This window comes from Acanthochromis polyacanthus, chromosome 13, assembly GCF_021347895.1.
Source record: "Acanthochromis polyacanthus isolate Apoly-LR-REF ecotype Palm Island chromosome 13, KAUST_Apoly_ChrSc, whole genome shotgun sequence".
Lineage (NCBI taxonomy): Eukaryota > Metazoa > Chordata > Actinopteri > Pomacentridae > Acanthochromis > Acanthochromis polyacanthus.
This window is the reverse complement of record NC_067125.1, coordinates 24,467,307-24,482,720: the sequence shown is the minus strand read 5'-3', so window position 1 is coordinate 24,482,720 and position 15,414 is coordinate 24,467,307. Positions and strand designations below refer to the sequence as shown.

General features: G+C 40.9%; 1 protein-coding gene across 1 annotated transcript; it reads left to right on the top strand.

Moving 5' to 3' along the window:
* On the top strand, positions 1 to 14,624 carry LOC127536707 (zinc finger protein 391-like). The gene is made up of 2 exons (XM_051957829.1): positions 1 to 295; positions 11,159 to 14,624. Exons 1-2 carry the CDS (start codon positions 79 to 81, stop codon positions 12,538 to 12,540), a joined length of 1,599 nt encoding a protein of 532 aa, XP_051813789.1. The 5' UTR covers positions 1 to 78; the 3' UTR covers positions 12,541 to 14,624.
* Positions 14,625 to 15,414: the final 790 nt, after the last annotated feature.

Below are 15,414 nucleotides of genomic sequence, written 5' to 3'. Positions count from 1 at the left end.
TCACAGTGTGACACCTGGCGGATGTAAACAAAGAAGCATGAGCAGAGTTAGCTTCACTGCTGTGTGGACTGAGCACGGATGTATTATAGTATGAATGAGAAATATCAGAGCGATAAAGTAACGATGTGTTCAGTTGAGTATCTAAGAGAGTTGATCAGCGACAGACTAGCTGTTGCTGCTGGAGAAATATTCACAGCGTTTGAAAAAACCATCGTCCAGTACCAGGAGGAAATCGATCGTCAGCGCAGACTGGTGGATGTCATCTGGAAACCACACATCCCCTTACTACCCACAGGTGTGTGTGTGTTTTGATGGTGAAGGTAGTAACCCCAGGTGGAGCTTCTTAATTAACAGATGAACTTTATTTTGCTTCGGCCATTCATTGGAATACAGCTCAGTACAGCCCGTTCTTAGCAACACACGATACTCACAGTTCTTGCTCTGAAGATGAATAGCTCTTTATTGAGGCATGACAATGTCAAACATTAACTTAGTAGAATTATTCAGTTTCATTGGTTAAATGCTCTGAAGGAAGAAAATTATGGAAAAAATTGGGAACTCCTTAAATTTGAAATCGGTGGATTTTTAAGAAGATATGGAAGTGAGTTAGCCAAATCTAGACGCAAAAATGAGGAGAAAGTAATCATAGATATAATGTCCTTGGCGAGCATTGCACCAGAAAATCTCTCACATGATGAAAAATTAAAATTAATTGAACTTCAAAACACTTTAGATGAAATATATAAGGTTAAAGCAGAGGGTGCTTTTGTTAGATCGAGACTTAAGTGGCTTGAACACGGTGAACAAATGACTTCCTATTTCTTTAAACTGGAAAAAAGTCATGCTAAGTACAATGCCATGCCTCAATTGAATATTGATGCAGTTGTGACTGAAAGTAAGAGTAGTATTTCTGAGTTTTGTTATAGCTACTTTTCCTCACTTTATAAAACAAAGTTTGACAAAGATGCAATGGATAGACTTTTTCAATGTAATGATTTTACCAACTCTAGAGGTGGCTTGCAAACATGTGACTTTAGTGGTGGCATTAACTTCCGGTTAATGAAGTGGTGGTCAGGCCAACCAAAATGACTGCTGCAGAGCAAGGAAAACTCAACTCTTTTTCTGAGTCTTTTCGTGCTTTAGATTCTAATTCTCAAACTCGATACATCGAAAACTCAAATTTTGTGATGGCATTGATCCGTATGGGTTATCCACGAAGGATTTGACCTACGAGTTGGAAAAATATCCGCCAGTTCAGTTCCCTGATATCTCAAACTATCTGGTGCTACAAACAAGCTTTTGCACTGCTAAACAAATGAAGGCTTGGAAAAGCATGGATTCATACAATGTCTTTGTCTGTGGATGGGTTAAAGAAGTCGGAGTTAAGATCCTGAAAGACAAATCCTGCATAATAAAAAGCCGTGTAAGTAGCGATTTATGTAAACTTGTACTTGCTAGGTGTGTTAGCTCGGTGGATGCTAAAACTTGTTTTTGCTGTTCTTTTCAGGTGAAACATTCGCAATGTTTATCAAAAACACCAACTCATACCTGGTTGTTGATAAAAGAAGATGGAGAAATAATAACCGCGCACTGCGACTGCATGGCAGGGTAAATAATCCTTCAATGTGACAGTTTTGCTAGTGACAGTGTATATATGCTATATGCAGCGTCTCTGCAGTCGGCTGTTTCACTTTCTCGTGGCCAAGTTTCCCCGTCGGAGCCCAGTCTATGTCCTCCTCATCATATAGATTGCTAGGACGCCCTGTTGAACAATGTGGGAATATTACACGGGTTAAAATCGTACTACTCTGACTGCTTCGTTTGCCTATCAACAGAAACCGTCATTTTGGACGAGAGTAAACAAGATAAAAACAGCGAACGTTAGCTTGTTAAAGCTCGTGTCCGGAGTTTCCGTTTGTTTTCAATTTATGTATCATTGTTTAACAAAGCTTAAATGTGTTAGTCTAGTTCAATACTATAATATAATGTTAGTATGACGCGATATGAAAATTTATTCATGAGCTCCGCCTTCCTCTCATAGACCCCCATGTTATTCCAAAAAGCGCCGGTCGGCAGCTAGCCAATCAAGTTCGAGCTTCCGCTTTGTCATGCTGTCAATCAACGGTTACGCGCACAGCAAGCACGCCCATGCAGAGGTGGGCGAGCTACACACTACTAGAGTGCCTATATAATGAGAGTGGCGACATGACGGGTCCAAAAATTTTGGTCACGTGATCTATAGGAGCCATTTTGTTTCCTATTCATGAACGCCGGTTATGCCTGTTAACGTTGTTTACAACGCAGGGAGTAATTCTCGGTCTTTTTTGGCTTCATAAATACCTGAAAAATGACGGGCTGTTGTGCCTTTGGGTGCACAAATCGATCAGAGAAGAGATTCCACATGTTTAGATTTCCCAGGAGTAGTGAAAGAATGAAACTGTGGGAAAATAAAGTCCGGAGAGTGGGATGGAAACCGACTTCATCATGATTTTTGTGCCAGGTTAGTCCCATGTATGTACTTTCATGTTATGATGTATGGGTGAATGACAGATAGAAAAGTTTGATGTGATTTTAGGCAGTTGTGGTTATTTTGACTTTGACCATTTTCATGCATGGAGATGCATGAAATACGGGCCGCTGAAGTTTAACGGGGTAACCCGTTAAACTTCAGCGGCCCATCTGAGCTTCGACAACAGCCTCCCTGTTCATTCACATGATTTCCAATTCAACAAACAGCTGACAGTTTTCTGTTTCCTATTTTCTGTTTTCCGTCCAACCTGCAGTCACTTATCAGCCTCATATGACCCGAACAGGCTCCGTGTTGTTTACCTGTTTCTGGTCTGTTAGCCGCCGTTAGCATGAGGATGCTTTTAGCCATATGCTTACAGCTGCAGCACCGTACAGGCGGACGGGAAAACGTATTTTACTAAACTGACCGAAGCTGCAAGCTCGATGATAGAAACATTATACACCCATGGAAAGCTTAGATTCTCATGAATCCGCCGGTATAAACCACTATCAGATGTGATTACCACAGCGGGTAATATAAACACATTTGTCCGACAAACGGCAAATAACATAAACAGCACAACTCACCTTTGAAGGCTCAAAACTAGTCACAGATGAAAATATTCCAAAAAACGGTCATAATCCAACCTTGGACATCCAGACAAAACAAGCCAGTAAATTATTTTGTCCAAAACATGTCTTGAAATCAGTAAACAATCCATAGTTTCCGTGAATGTGCACCTTGCACTGCGCGTCCCATATTGAGTGAATGGAAACAAAATGGCTTCAAATCCCCAGTTGTCGCCACTCTCATTATATAGGCACTCTACGCACTACGCAACTGCGCGTACATTTGTTTTGCTTGTGGAGGAGAGAGCATCAGGGCTCAGCAACTTCCAGAAAAGTTACCAATCCCACGGCTTGTCAGGCCAAGAGACTGCAGGACGTTTTTTGGCTCGGGGTGCTCGTGTCGCTCCCCGACCACGGCCTCCATAGCCCGCCTGACGGCTTCATTTAGATGTCCGACCTCAGGAGGAAGATGTTGGGGCGTCTGGGACATACTCTTCGTCAGAGGAGTCATGCAATTCTGAACTCTAGATAGAAATAAATAAACAATGTAACACATATACACGCGTAAATGCACCAAGTTTGATAAACAACGTCATCGAGAGGGATGCACGAGTATAATCACAAGCGTGCACAAATAAAGGGTGCAAAAACGCTGCACGAGGTATCTCGCGAAATCAGAGGGATGGTGGGACCAACAGTGTTTTGGGAGACGCTGCAATTCAAACTCCGGACACGAGCTTTAAGTGGGTAGTTAGTGTTACTAATCTTTAAAGGATGGGTCTTAAAACCAACACAGAAAGGCTCTAAGCATGTATATCATAATAATTCACTAACCTTTAACGAAGTGATCGCCACAGACTCTGGCATTCTTTGACTCTGCTCCCTTCGAACTTAAGGAAATGTTAGCAAGCCATTTTTCTCTGCGTCTTTTCGTAAAATCCTTAGTGCGAGGCCCTTTTTTAATCTCTTCACGAGGAACCCTGAAGTCTCCTTTATCAATTTCGCGATTTGATCGATTAGAACAACTGAAAACAACACACGCAAAAGGCATTTTTGACCGAAGAGTGAACGTTAGCCACACTCGCTGCAGTCAACAATCAGCTCCACTGACCACCACTTCATGATATGCATAGGTAATGAGGCGGATGTCACGTCATTTGCACGCCACCTAACTCTATAACGGAGGAAGAGCGGTTGATGTGTGACATCCCTCTTGCACAACAAGAAGTATTGGATGCAATGATGCAACTTAAGAGTAATAAGTCACCTGGAGTTGATGGTATTGTTTCAGAATTTTATATAGATTTTGTCGATCTCTTGGCCCCATTTCTGTTTAAAGTGTTCTCGGAAGGCATTAGTAAAGGGACTCTTCCAGCAAGTATGACACAAGGCTTGATTACTTTAATTCCTAAACCAAAAAAGGACCCTCTCTTTATTGATAATTGGAGACCAATTTCATTATTGAACAATGATTATAAAGTTCTTGTTTTTGCTAAAAGATTTAAAAATGTTCTTAACTCTATTATTGATGAGAATCAGTCTGGGTTTATGAGTAACGGGCATATTTTCAATAATATTAGGTTAGTCTTAGATGTCATAGACTATGCTGATCTTATTAGGGATGATAGTTTCATTTTATTTTTAGATTTTCACAAAGCCTTTGATACATTTGAACACTCGTTTATTTTTTCTCGTCTTAACAGGTCTGGTTTTGAGCCATACTTTTGCAGTGTGATGAAAACATTATGGGAGACGCCAGCGTGTCGTCATTTGTTACAGTCACGTGGTACAAGACCGCTGCTGGTTGGCAAGAACACCGGCAGTAACATAACGGCTTGCTGCGAGAATGGTATCGGGTTTGAAACAAATACGTAAAGTTATCGCTTTTCATGAATGAAATTCTTCTTCTTCTTCTTTATTTCAAATCAGTACTGGGGTGCAATAACATAGTTCATACTTTTTACAACAAATAATAATAATAATAATAATATATATATATAAGTACAAATTTACATTCCTGTGATTTGAAAAGGGGATGGAAGAAGCTTACGCTTATAAGGCTCCAGCCCCTCACTCGACAATTGCACATGTATTTACCATAATGGTAATAGCGTGTGTAGTTGTTGGTTGTACGAAGCGTTTTGAGAAGGGATCAGGCTTGGAATTTCACCGAATACTGATTTCAGGAGAGAGAAGATGGCGGTGGCTTCAGCCATCAACAGGAAAAATTGTACCCAGTAAGCAGCAGAGATTGTGTTTGTGGCTCCCACTTTTCTTTAGGTAAACTATTCAACAGTTTAGCATGTTTAGTATGTCCAACTTTGAGCTTATTTACCAAAAGATATTGATTTAGTGTCGCATCCTTCGCGTGAAGCGATCTCTACACTTTCGGTTTGGTTCAGTGTTGTCATGTGTTACCGATCGCTTTTTAGGCGATGAAAGTATACTAAAGTCGAATGAAGTATATTCAATAACATCTCCTTAAGCCAGCAGCCTCATATTTGTAACCATATTTGTTTCTGTATGCGTCTAGCGATCGTTTTTTAGAATTGTCCTGTTTTCGATCACCAATGCTGTGGGTCTGTTACTGTTACATAGAAGCCATACTGCAGGCAAAAAATACAGCAACTTCTTGACGTTTCTTTGACATCTTGTTGAAGATTAACAGAAGATATATTATTTTTAATTCATAATTATATATTTTTGGGTGGATGAACTGCCCAGCGGTGTCAATCAAGTAAAAATAAATGTCGGTGAAGGAAATGTCCGGCCACAATGAAGGATTGTCAACCCACCCAGTCTTCAAATTGTAGGGATCTGGCAAGGTTTTACTGTTTCCCTGATATCTCAGCTTATTCACGTATATTTGTCAGGCCTCAGGTGATAAGGATTGAGCATAATCGGACAATTTCACGGAAGGATAGTTCGCATTGTTATCGTCAGCCATTGTTCCTCTGGTTCCTCTTGCCAACCAGCGCGGTAACGTGACTGGTTGGCGTGACGTCACTGTTTGTAAACACTGGCGTCTCCCATATGCTGGGTAGCTCGGTAAACTTGAGTAATGGCACAACTCGGAGATTTTGTTTGGAAAGAGGAGTAAGACAGGGCTGCCCTGTGTCAGTTTACCTTTTTCTGGTTGTTGCTCAAATGTTTTGTCATTTTGTTAAATTCTGTAAGTTGGAGGGTATCTCTATCACTGGTAGAAGCATACTTTTAAGTCAGTTGGCTGATGATACAGCATTATTTTTAAAGAATGCCCTACAGATAAAGCCTGCAATTAGGGCAATCCAAATTTTTTCAAAAGCGTCAGGTTTGTACTTAAACCTAAATAAGTGTGAGCTATTTGCTCTCCAAAATTCTGATATAACCTCAATTGATGATATATGAGTAAAGAGTAAGGTTAACTATTTAGGTATCATTGTAACCAAAAATCAGCGAGAGAGATGCCATCTCAACTTTGAGCCAAGGATTAAAAAGGTGCAAAATAATTTTAACCTTTGGCTACAAAGAGACTTATCACTCAAAGGGCGAACTCTTCTGTCACAAGCTGAGGGAATTTCCAGACTTGTGTATGCCGCCTCCTCACTGGCACTGGACTGTAAAACTGTCAAATTTATTGATAAGATGCTTGTTATCTTTCTTTGGAAAAGTCGTACACACGTGGACAAAATTGTTGGTACCCCTCAGTTAAAGAAGGAAAAACCCACAATTCTCACTGAAATCACTTGAAACTCACAAAAGTAACAATAAATAAAAATTTATTGAAAATTAAATAATCAAAAACAGCCATTACTTTTGAATTGTTGATTAACATAATTATTTAAAAAAACAAACTAATGAAACAGGCCTGGACAAAAATGATGGTACCTCTATAAAAGATTGAAAACTATTTGACCAGAGTGACATGATTAACTCAGGTGTGTCATTTAATTGACATCACAGGTGTTTCCAAACTCATAATCAGTCAGTCTGCCTATTTAAAGGGAGACAAGTAGTCACCCTGCTGTTTGGTGAAAAGGTGTGTACCACACTGAACATGGACAACAGAAAGCGAAGGAGAGAATTGTCCCAGGACATCCGAAAAAAATTATAGACAAACATCTTAAAGGTAAAGGCTATAAGACCATCTCTAAACAGCTTGAAGTTCCTGTGACAACAGTGGCTCATATTATTCAGAAGTTCAAGACCCACGGGACAGTAGCCAACCTCCCTGGACGTGGCCGCAAGAGGAAAATTGATGACAAATTGAAGAGACGGATCGTTGGAATTGTATCCAAAGAGCCCAGAGCAACCTCCAAAGAAATTAAAGGTGAACTCCAAGGCCAAGGTACATCAGTGTCAGATCGCACCATTCGTCGTTGTTTGAGCCAAAGTGGACTTCATGGGAGACGACCAAGGAGGACACCACTGCTGAAAAAAACTCATAAAAAAGCCAGACTGGAATTTGCAAAAATGCATGTTGACAAGCCACAAAGCTTCTGGGAGAATGTCCTTTGGACAGATGAGACCAAACTGGAGCTTTTTGGTAAGGCACATCAACTCTATGTTCATAGACTCAAAAACCAAGCATACGAAGAAAAGAACACTGTCCCTACGGTGAAACATGGAGGAGGCTCAGTAATGTTTTGGGGCTGCTTTGCTGCATCTGGCACAGGGTGTCTTGAAAGTGTGCAAGGTACGATGAAATCTGAAGACTATCAAGGCATTCTGGAGAGAAATGTGCTGCCTAGTGTCAGAAAGCTTGGTCTCAGTCGCAGGTCATGGGTCTTCCAACAGGACAACCATCCAAAACACACAGCCAAAAACACCCAAGAATGGCTGAGAGAAAAGCGTTGGACTATTCTAAAGTGGCCTTCTATGAGCCCAGATCTGAATCCCATTGAACATATGTGGAAGGAGCTGAAACGTGCCATTTGGAGAAGACACCCATCAAACCTGAGACAACTGGAGCTGTTTGCTCATGAGGAGTGGGCCAAAATACCTGTTGACAGCTGCAGAACGCTCATTGACAAATACAGAAATGGTTTAATTGCAGTGATTGCCTCAAAAGGTTGTGCAACAAAATATTAAGTTATGGGTACCATCATTTTTGTCCAGCCCTATTTCATTAGTTTGTTTTTTAAATAATTATGTTAATCAACAATTCAAAAGTGATGGCTGATTTTGATTATTTAATTTTCAATAAATTTTTATTTATTGTTACTTTTGTGAGTTTCAAGTGATTTCAGTGAGAATTGTGGGTTTTTCCTTCTTTAACTGAGGGGTACCAACAATTTTGTCCACGTGTGTATAACACTGTTTAGTTACATTTCAATTATTTGAGAGCAGTCCTAAAGAATTGCCTGTAATCCCAATCATAAAATGGGTTTGGAGGAATTAGATAGATGCTAATCTGGATATATATGAGTTAGGCTTTATAACTGCTATTGGTAGTATTGGTGGTATTAATAATAATGCGACTACTAGATGTCTGCTTATCTGTCTGTCTTGTAAAGTGTCTTTGAGTGTCCCAAAAAGCGCTATATAAATTTGATGTATTATTATTATTACTACTAGCAGTAGTGGTAATACACCAACTACTGCTGCTGATACTATCACTGCTACTACAACTTGTAATACTAGTACACATGCTGATACTACTTCTGCAACTCTAACAGCTACTTATACTACTACTACTGCTTGTACAACTATACTACAGCCGCTATTAACCGTCTGGTATTTGGTTGTCCAGCTGTTAGCCCATGTTAGTGTTTTGCTAGTGGCTAACTAGCTAGCTCTTATAGACTGGAAGCTCTCAACAAGATTTAATAATGAAAAAAGAGCCAAAAACTATTCTTATCTGTGGAACGTTATTCCAAGTTTCCTTGTCTTCATCATCCAACGTAGTGTGCAACTGTATGCAGCACAGTGAGCTTCTTCTTGTTTTAGTTTTCGTGCCATTGACATCAGTGGAAAACACTGAAACTTTGCCCCCACTAGCTTAGTGCCTCCGTAGGCACGCTGCTCAGAGGGGCGTGTCGTATCTACTCTTCATATCTATGGAACACACCCCAAGTCTGCACGGACCCGGACGTTGTGCGTCCACGCCATATCCGGTGGTCACCGTGGGAACCAAATATGTAATATGAGATGGCAAGTGGAATCATTAACTCCGCTACACATGTAGAACATCATGAAGTGTTCAGGTGAATAGTTAACGGTGAACTGAGACACATTGTGAGGAAGAGAGGATTGGCTCATAATATGGTGTCTAGGGCTGCACAATATTGGAAATATGTGCAATATGGGTGTCAAGAACTGCGATATCAATATATATCGCGATATTGGATATTAGTGCTGTTGTCCAATGTGATAGCCACTTGTTTCTCTTCTTGCAACCCCCAGTTCGTCAACACATCCCACAGGGCAGCCGCTATATTTTCACCGGTGTGGGAGTCCGGAAAGTAGGAGACTTCTAGGCAGCGTGTTTTCAGATCAAAGTCATTTGTGTGAAAGTGAACAGTAAAACTGATGTATGGCTCAGTAGTACGACTGGACCATAAATCTGTGGTGCTTGCAAAGAAATCCACATTATTAAGCTCCGCTTTTACAGACCCCAAGCATGCCTCGTACATCTGTGGAATGGCGACTTGTTAAATAGTTCTGTGATGGCACTTGGTATCTGCGGTCGATTTCTTTCAGCATATCCAAAAAAACCTTCTTTGCACACGACATTCATGGAGAGTGTGCATTTCACGATATAACGTGTAATGGCCACAGTTAAACCTTGGTGGCGCTTAGAAGTTTTTTCATATGGTGTAACAGAAGAGAAACTTTCACCAATTGTCTGTGTGTTTGCCTTTCGTTTGTCTGCCTTCGTGGGAGTAGCTTGTGGTGTTTTAGATTGTAAGAAAATGGCATACAGTTCCTTGTGGTTGTGTTCGAGGTGGCTGTGCAGATTTGTAGTGTTTCCTCGCGACGTAGCCACAAGTTTTCGGCATGACTTGCAACGTTCTTGCGTCTGTGACTCGTCCTGTCTCCTAAAGCCGTAGTACTCCCAAATCTTGGAGGTGCGCTGTTTTTTAGGCACAAGTTGTTCGTTACAGTCGTCTTTCTCGTGTCCTGCCATGTTGTGTTGTGGCGCTGGTAACAAAAGTGCTATTCGGGGAGGGGGGTTTAAGGTCGCGCTCAATTGGTCACAAGAAAGCATCTATGCATGCAAAAAGCATGATTTATACATCTAAATAATCATAAAATTATCGCACAACTTTGCGAAATGGATATCGCACTTACCATTATTGCAAAAACGATATTTTTTGATATATCGTGCAGCCCTAATGGTGTTTGTTAGTTGATGCTGTGTGGAGTTTTAAAATCGTGATCATTGTGTTTATTGACCCTGGAAGCAAGAACCAAACTTTCCTGTTCAGAGGTGCTGGAAGTGTTTATCTGAACTACTCCACACTGACAGCAACTGCATTGTGTTACCAAACAGTTTAATAATAAAACTCTGACAGAGGACTCAGTCATTTCATCATTTCTGTCCAGAGACATAATTCCATGTATAGAGATCATTCATGATCTAAAGAAAGTGCACGTACAGAGTAAGAGAGTATAGAAGTAATGTGTTCAACTGCATTCCACTTTTAACTTGTTGGGTTTCACTGGTGAGTCAAATCAACAGTACAGTAACCAGCAGTAAAATAAGAATAACATTAAAATCCATATTTCCTGACAGGTTTGAAGGCTGAAGAGGACAGCAGCTTTATTCAGACAGATTTTACTGGATCCCCATCAAACCTGTCTGTGTGGTGTGTAGAAAATTTCCCTGTGGTGTTTACCATTAGAATCTTTGTGATCCTGTATCCACTGTGGAACAACGTGTTCATAGAAATGTCCAGTCATTTGGAGATGCTTGTATCATTCCTGCTGCTGTGTCATGGCTCCTGGACTTCTACTATAAACCATCATATTCTTTTTGCATCAAACATTCGACTCTTGAGCTGATTTTGTTGGAGACAGCCAGTCCTGGACAAAGTGACAGATGTGTGTTCTCTCATCACTGTAGTAACCATTATCTTTTGTCTCTTTGTCCCTCCAGAGCTCCCACAGTCTTATGTCTGTGAGAATGAGAAGACTGTCGTTGACCATCAGCCCCATGACCAGGAGAGAAAGTCCATGGTGGATCATGAGGACCTAGAGCCTCTACGGATTAAAGATCAGCAGGAGGAACTCTGCACCAGTTGGGACCAATCAAACCCAGATATTTCTCAAATTAAAATGGAACAGGAAGAATTGTGCACCAGTCTGGACCACTCAAACCCAGAGATTTCTCAAATTAAAATGGAACAGGAAGAACTGTGCACCAGTCTGGACCAATCAAACCCAGGGTTACCACAAATTAAAGTGGAACAGGATGAACTCTGCTCCAGTCAAGAGGAAGAGTTAATTGGATTGAAACAGGAGACTGATACCTTTGAGGTGACTCCTGCTGATGAGGAAAGTGACCACAGTGAACCAAAACCAAACCGTGATCAGCTCCTGTTTCACATCTCTTGTGTAGCTAAGAGCCCAGATCAGGAAGGAAGCAAGGATGTAGACTCAGGATCAACTACATGTATCGAGCAGAAACCAAGACATCAGAGTGACAGCAGTCACAGTAATGATGTAGACAATGCTCCATTGTCAGAGAGACAGTGTGATAATGACAAGGCAACAAAATCTCTACCATGTGATGTCTGTGGAAAAGCTTTTAGGTATAAATCAGATTTATTCATACATCGCAGAACCCACACAGGTGAGAAGCCGTATTCTTGTGAAACCTGTGGAAAAAGCTTTAGTCGACGGGACCATTTGACTTACCACATGAGATGTCACACAGGTGAGAAGCCATATTCTTGTGACACCTGTGGAAAAAGCTTCATTCAACGGACCCATTTGACTTACCACATGAGTTGTCACACAGGTGAGAAGCCGTTTTCTTGTGGAACCTGTGGAAAAAGCTTCAGTCAACGGACCCATTTGACTTACCACATGAGATGTCACACAGGTGAGAAGCCATATTCTTGTGACACCTGTGGAAAAAGCTTCATTCAACGGACCCATTTGACTGACCACATGAGATGTCACACAGGTGAGAAGCCGTTTCTATGTGGCACATGTGGAAAAAGCTTCAGTCAACGGGGCTCTTTGACTGTCCACTTAAGATGTCACACGGGTGAGAAGCCATATTCTTGTGAAACCTGTGGAAAAAGCTTCAGTCATCGGACCTATTTGACTGCCCACATGAGACGTCACACAGTTGAGAAGCCATATTCTTGTGAAACCTGTGGAAAAAGCTTCAGTCATCAGACCTATTTGACTGCCCACATGAGACGTCACACAGTTGAGAAGCCATATTCTTGTGAAACCTGTGGAAAAAGCTTCAACCGTCATCATCGATTAAAAGCCCACATGAGAATCCACACAGCTGAGAAGTCGTGATCCTGAAACATCTGTGGAAAACATAATGTCAGAACTAAGGTTGAAACAACATAGAAGAATTGGTAGCGGTTAAAAGTAGATGTTTTAGATTTAAAGTACCTTTAGTCTGTGCTTTAACAACAATTGTGAGGAAGTATGTAAGCAATCCTTGATGATCAGACCAGATGGAGTCTGGACTGTGGTGGTGGTGGAGCAGGCAGAAGAACCAAACTGAATGTCTGGATGGATATGGTATTGGTACAGACTGCTACATTTCTGCTATCATGACATCCTTCATCAGCAGAGCAGTGACTGGAGATATTGTGAAGCTGTTTGGAACATTTTCACATCCTGCTGAGAGAACATGGCTGTTCAGGTGTGAACATACTGCTGGAATCCACTCAGCTTGAGCTCTGCCGTCTTTCAAGTAAAAGGAGGAAACGAGATACAGAGACATTGTGACAGTAGGACACAACAGAGTGTGTCACTGCAGCAGAGGAGATCTGGACGTGAAATAAAGTTATAATAAAACGTGCAGCTCCATAACTGCTTCATGAAATGTTTTGAATGTTTTCAAACAGATGTACATTTACAAGTTGTTTCATAATGAATGTAACATTGAAGAGTCCCAGCAAGAATATCTCTGAGTCAGATATCAAAGACATAACCAACATGATTATGTTTTCAAGCAACAGACAAGTGGTTTTACTAGTAGTAGCTGATACACTCCTGCAAATGTCAAAACCAGAAATGGTAAAAACAGGTGAAGCTGTGCTGCAGTTTCTGCTGGTTAGATAAAGGTCTTATGCTATTTATTTCTTCTATTGTCACCACATAGGTCATCTGTGTGATTTGTTAGTAGGATCTCATTGTGTCGTCATACAGCACATTGAACCCTTGTATTGTCTGAACGTCCTGAACACTCCTCCTGTCCTCAGGGTCAGAAATGACCTGCCTCCACTGAGCCTCTAAAATAGAGCAGCTTAATGGAATTTTTAACCAAAAATCTATTTTACATGAAGAAACAGACTGTCATGCATCACACACTTTGTGAATGCCTCTGTTTTTCCTTCTTCAGAGGGTAGAAAGACTGTATTTAATCAGTGAACACCATTCATTTTTATACCATTGTTTATGATGTAACTGTTTTCTTTCTTTAAGTAGAGGTTTGTTATCACTATTATTGCTGCTAAAGGTACTGCATAGGTGTAAACATTTCTTGTTTTGCAAGAGATAATACTTCTATAGCCTAATAAAGTACCAGAAATGTGCAGAAATGAACTTGAAATGCATTTTTGAAGGGAAACAACAATGTACTGTATACTGCACGATGGAATGTAAAACTACAAAATACTAGAATTCTCTCATCTTTTGAATCATTGCTCCCACTGACAAGCTGTATAACCTACATCAATCATAAGAATAGAAAAAATAATAGATTCAAGCAAAATATTACGAACATATTAAGCTCTAATTAACACATGGAGGACAGAATGCAACTATATTTGTCACACGTGCAGCACACAGTATTTGTTTTAACGGTCCTTGTTACTCCTGGATGACTGAAAAAAAAAATCTGATCTCTGACCTGCTGGGTACTGAAACCTGAAAACTGCCCTCATGGCTTCAGCAAAGAGAGAACTGGTGGTGCTGTCATCTGCAGCACCTTTCTAGCCTCTGAACACATTCCCCGTTAGTAAACGATGCTTTCAAGAAATGTGTCATTTGTTTGAAATTGGTAAAACTTGAGATTTGTTGTGGATGGTTGATGTGACACCTGTACAAGAAAGTTTTTTTTGTTTTTATGAGATCAATCAGTAGCACACTCTCAGTTTCTGCTTGCGTGTACATGTGTGTGTTGCATAGCTTGGACGCTTTCTCGGCTGCATGCCATTGTTGTTTGGACTACATGGACTTCAAGGTTGATTTGTTAGTGCGTCACATCCGTGTTACGCTGATTGGTTCTTTCTCGTTCAAGCTGCATTCGTTATTAGCCCCTCCTTTTTGAAATCGTCTCCTGTCGTCACAATGCCAGACTGCCTTTGTTTGTATTTATATTAATACATAAATAAAGTCAGTCTGGATTTTCCAGGCAATGTGTTGCATATTGTGTCTGTAAACTTGGGTTGTGTGGGGTCATGGATGGGCAATGATGCACCTCTACGTAGTTTATCTGACATCAATCAGCAAGCAGGCATAATCTAAGTTTTTCATTCTGAGTGTTCATTATTTTCATGTTGTGGTTGTAAAGGTGTATGTGTTTGCGTTTTTACGCAAACGCTTCAGCAGAGTCTCCTCCTGAACCTGCTTTACCTTGAGCGTGTCGGCTTCAAGTTTCCTTCTCTGCCGTCTGTTTTAGTCCTATGTGACAAAGACAATCTATGCGACTGGCCTTTTTACTGCTTTCTTGATAGGTGCAGTGGAGACACAGGAAAAGAGGGAGAAGAGTCGGGGGGGGGGAAGACATGCAGCAAAGGGCCGCACGCAGGAATCGGTTAAGTCGGGCATATGTTGCATGTATTGTTGATGAATTACAGAAAAATTGATACAGAATACAAAAGATTCACACTGAAGAGTTTTTGAGAAGGCCTAGTTCCTTGATACAGCCACATGGTCAATAAACTGTTTGCCTTCTTCAGCTACACCAGATGCTGTGGCAGCTGGTTCTTAACCCTTGTGCTCGGTCCCGCCTCGGTGGGAGCGTAATCGACCCCAGGTTCCTAGGAGACCAGACATGGACACCTTCAGAACGTGTTTTTTTTTTTTTTTAAATTAAAGTATTGTTTATGTAAAAATAAATATCATGTCTCTCGTGCACTTACTGGAGAGAGAGAGTGTGTGTGTGTGTGTGTGTGTGTGTGTGTGTGTGTGTGTGTGTGTGTGTGTGTGTGTGTG

Excerpts from the sequence above, each read along its gene's own strand:
- LOC127536707 (XM_051957829.1), top strand. The coding sequence starts at position 79 with ATGTATTATAGTATGAATGAGAAATATCAGAGCGATAAAGTAACGATG. Across the intron at positions 296-11,158 it reads CATCCCCTTACTACCCACAG|AGCTCCCACAGTCTTATGTC; the intron begins GTGTGTGTGTGT and ends TTGTCCCTCCAG.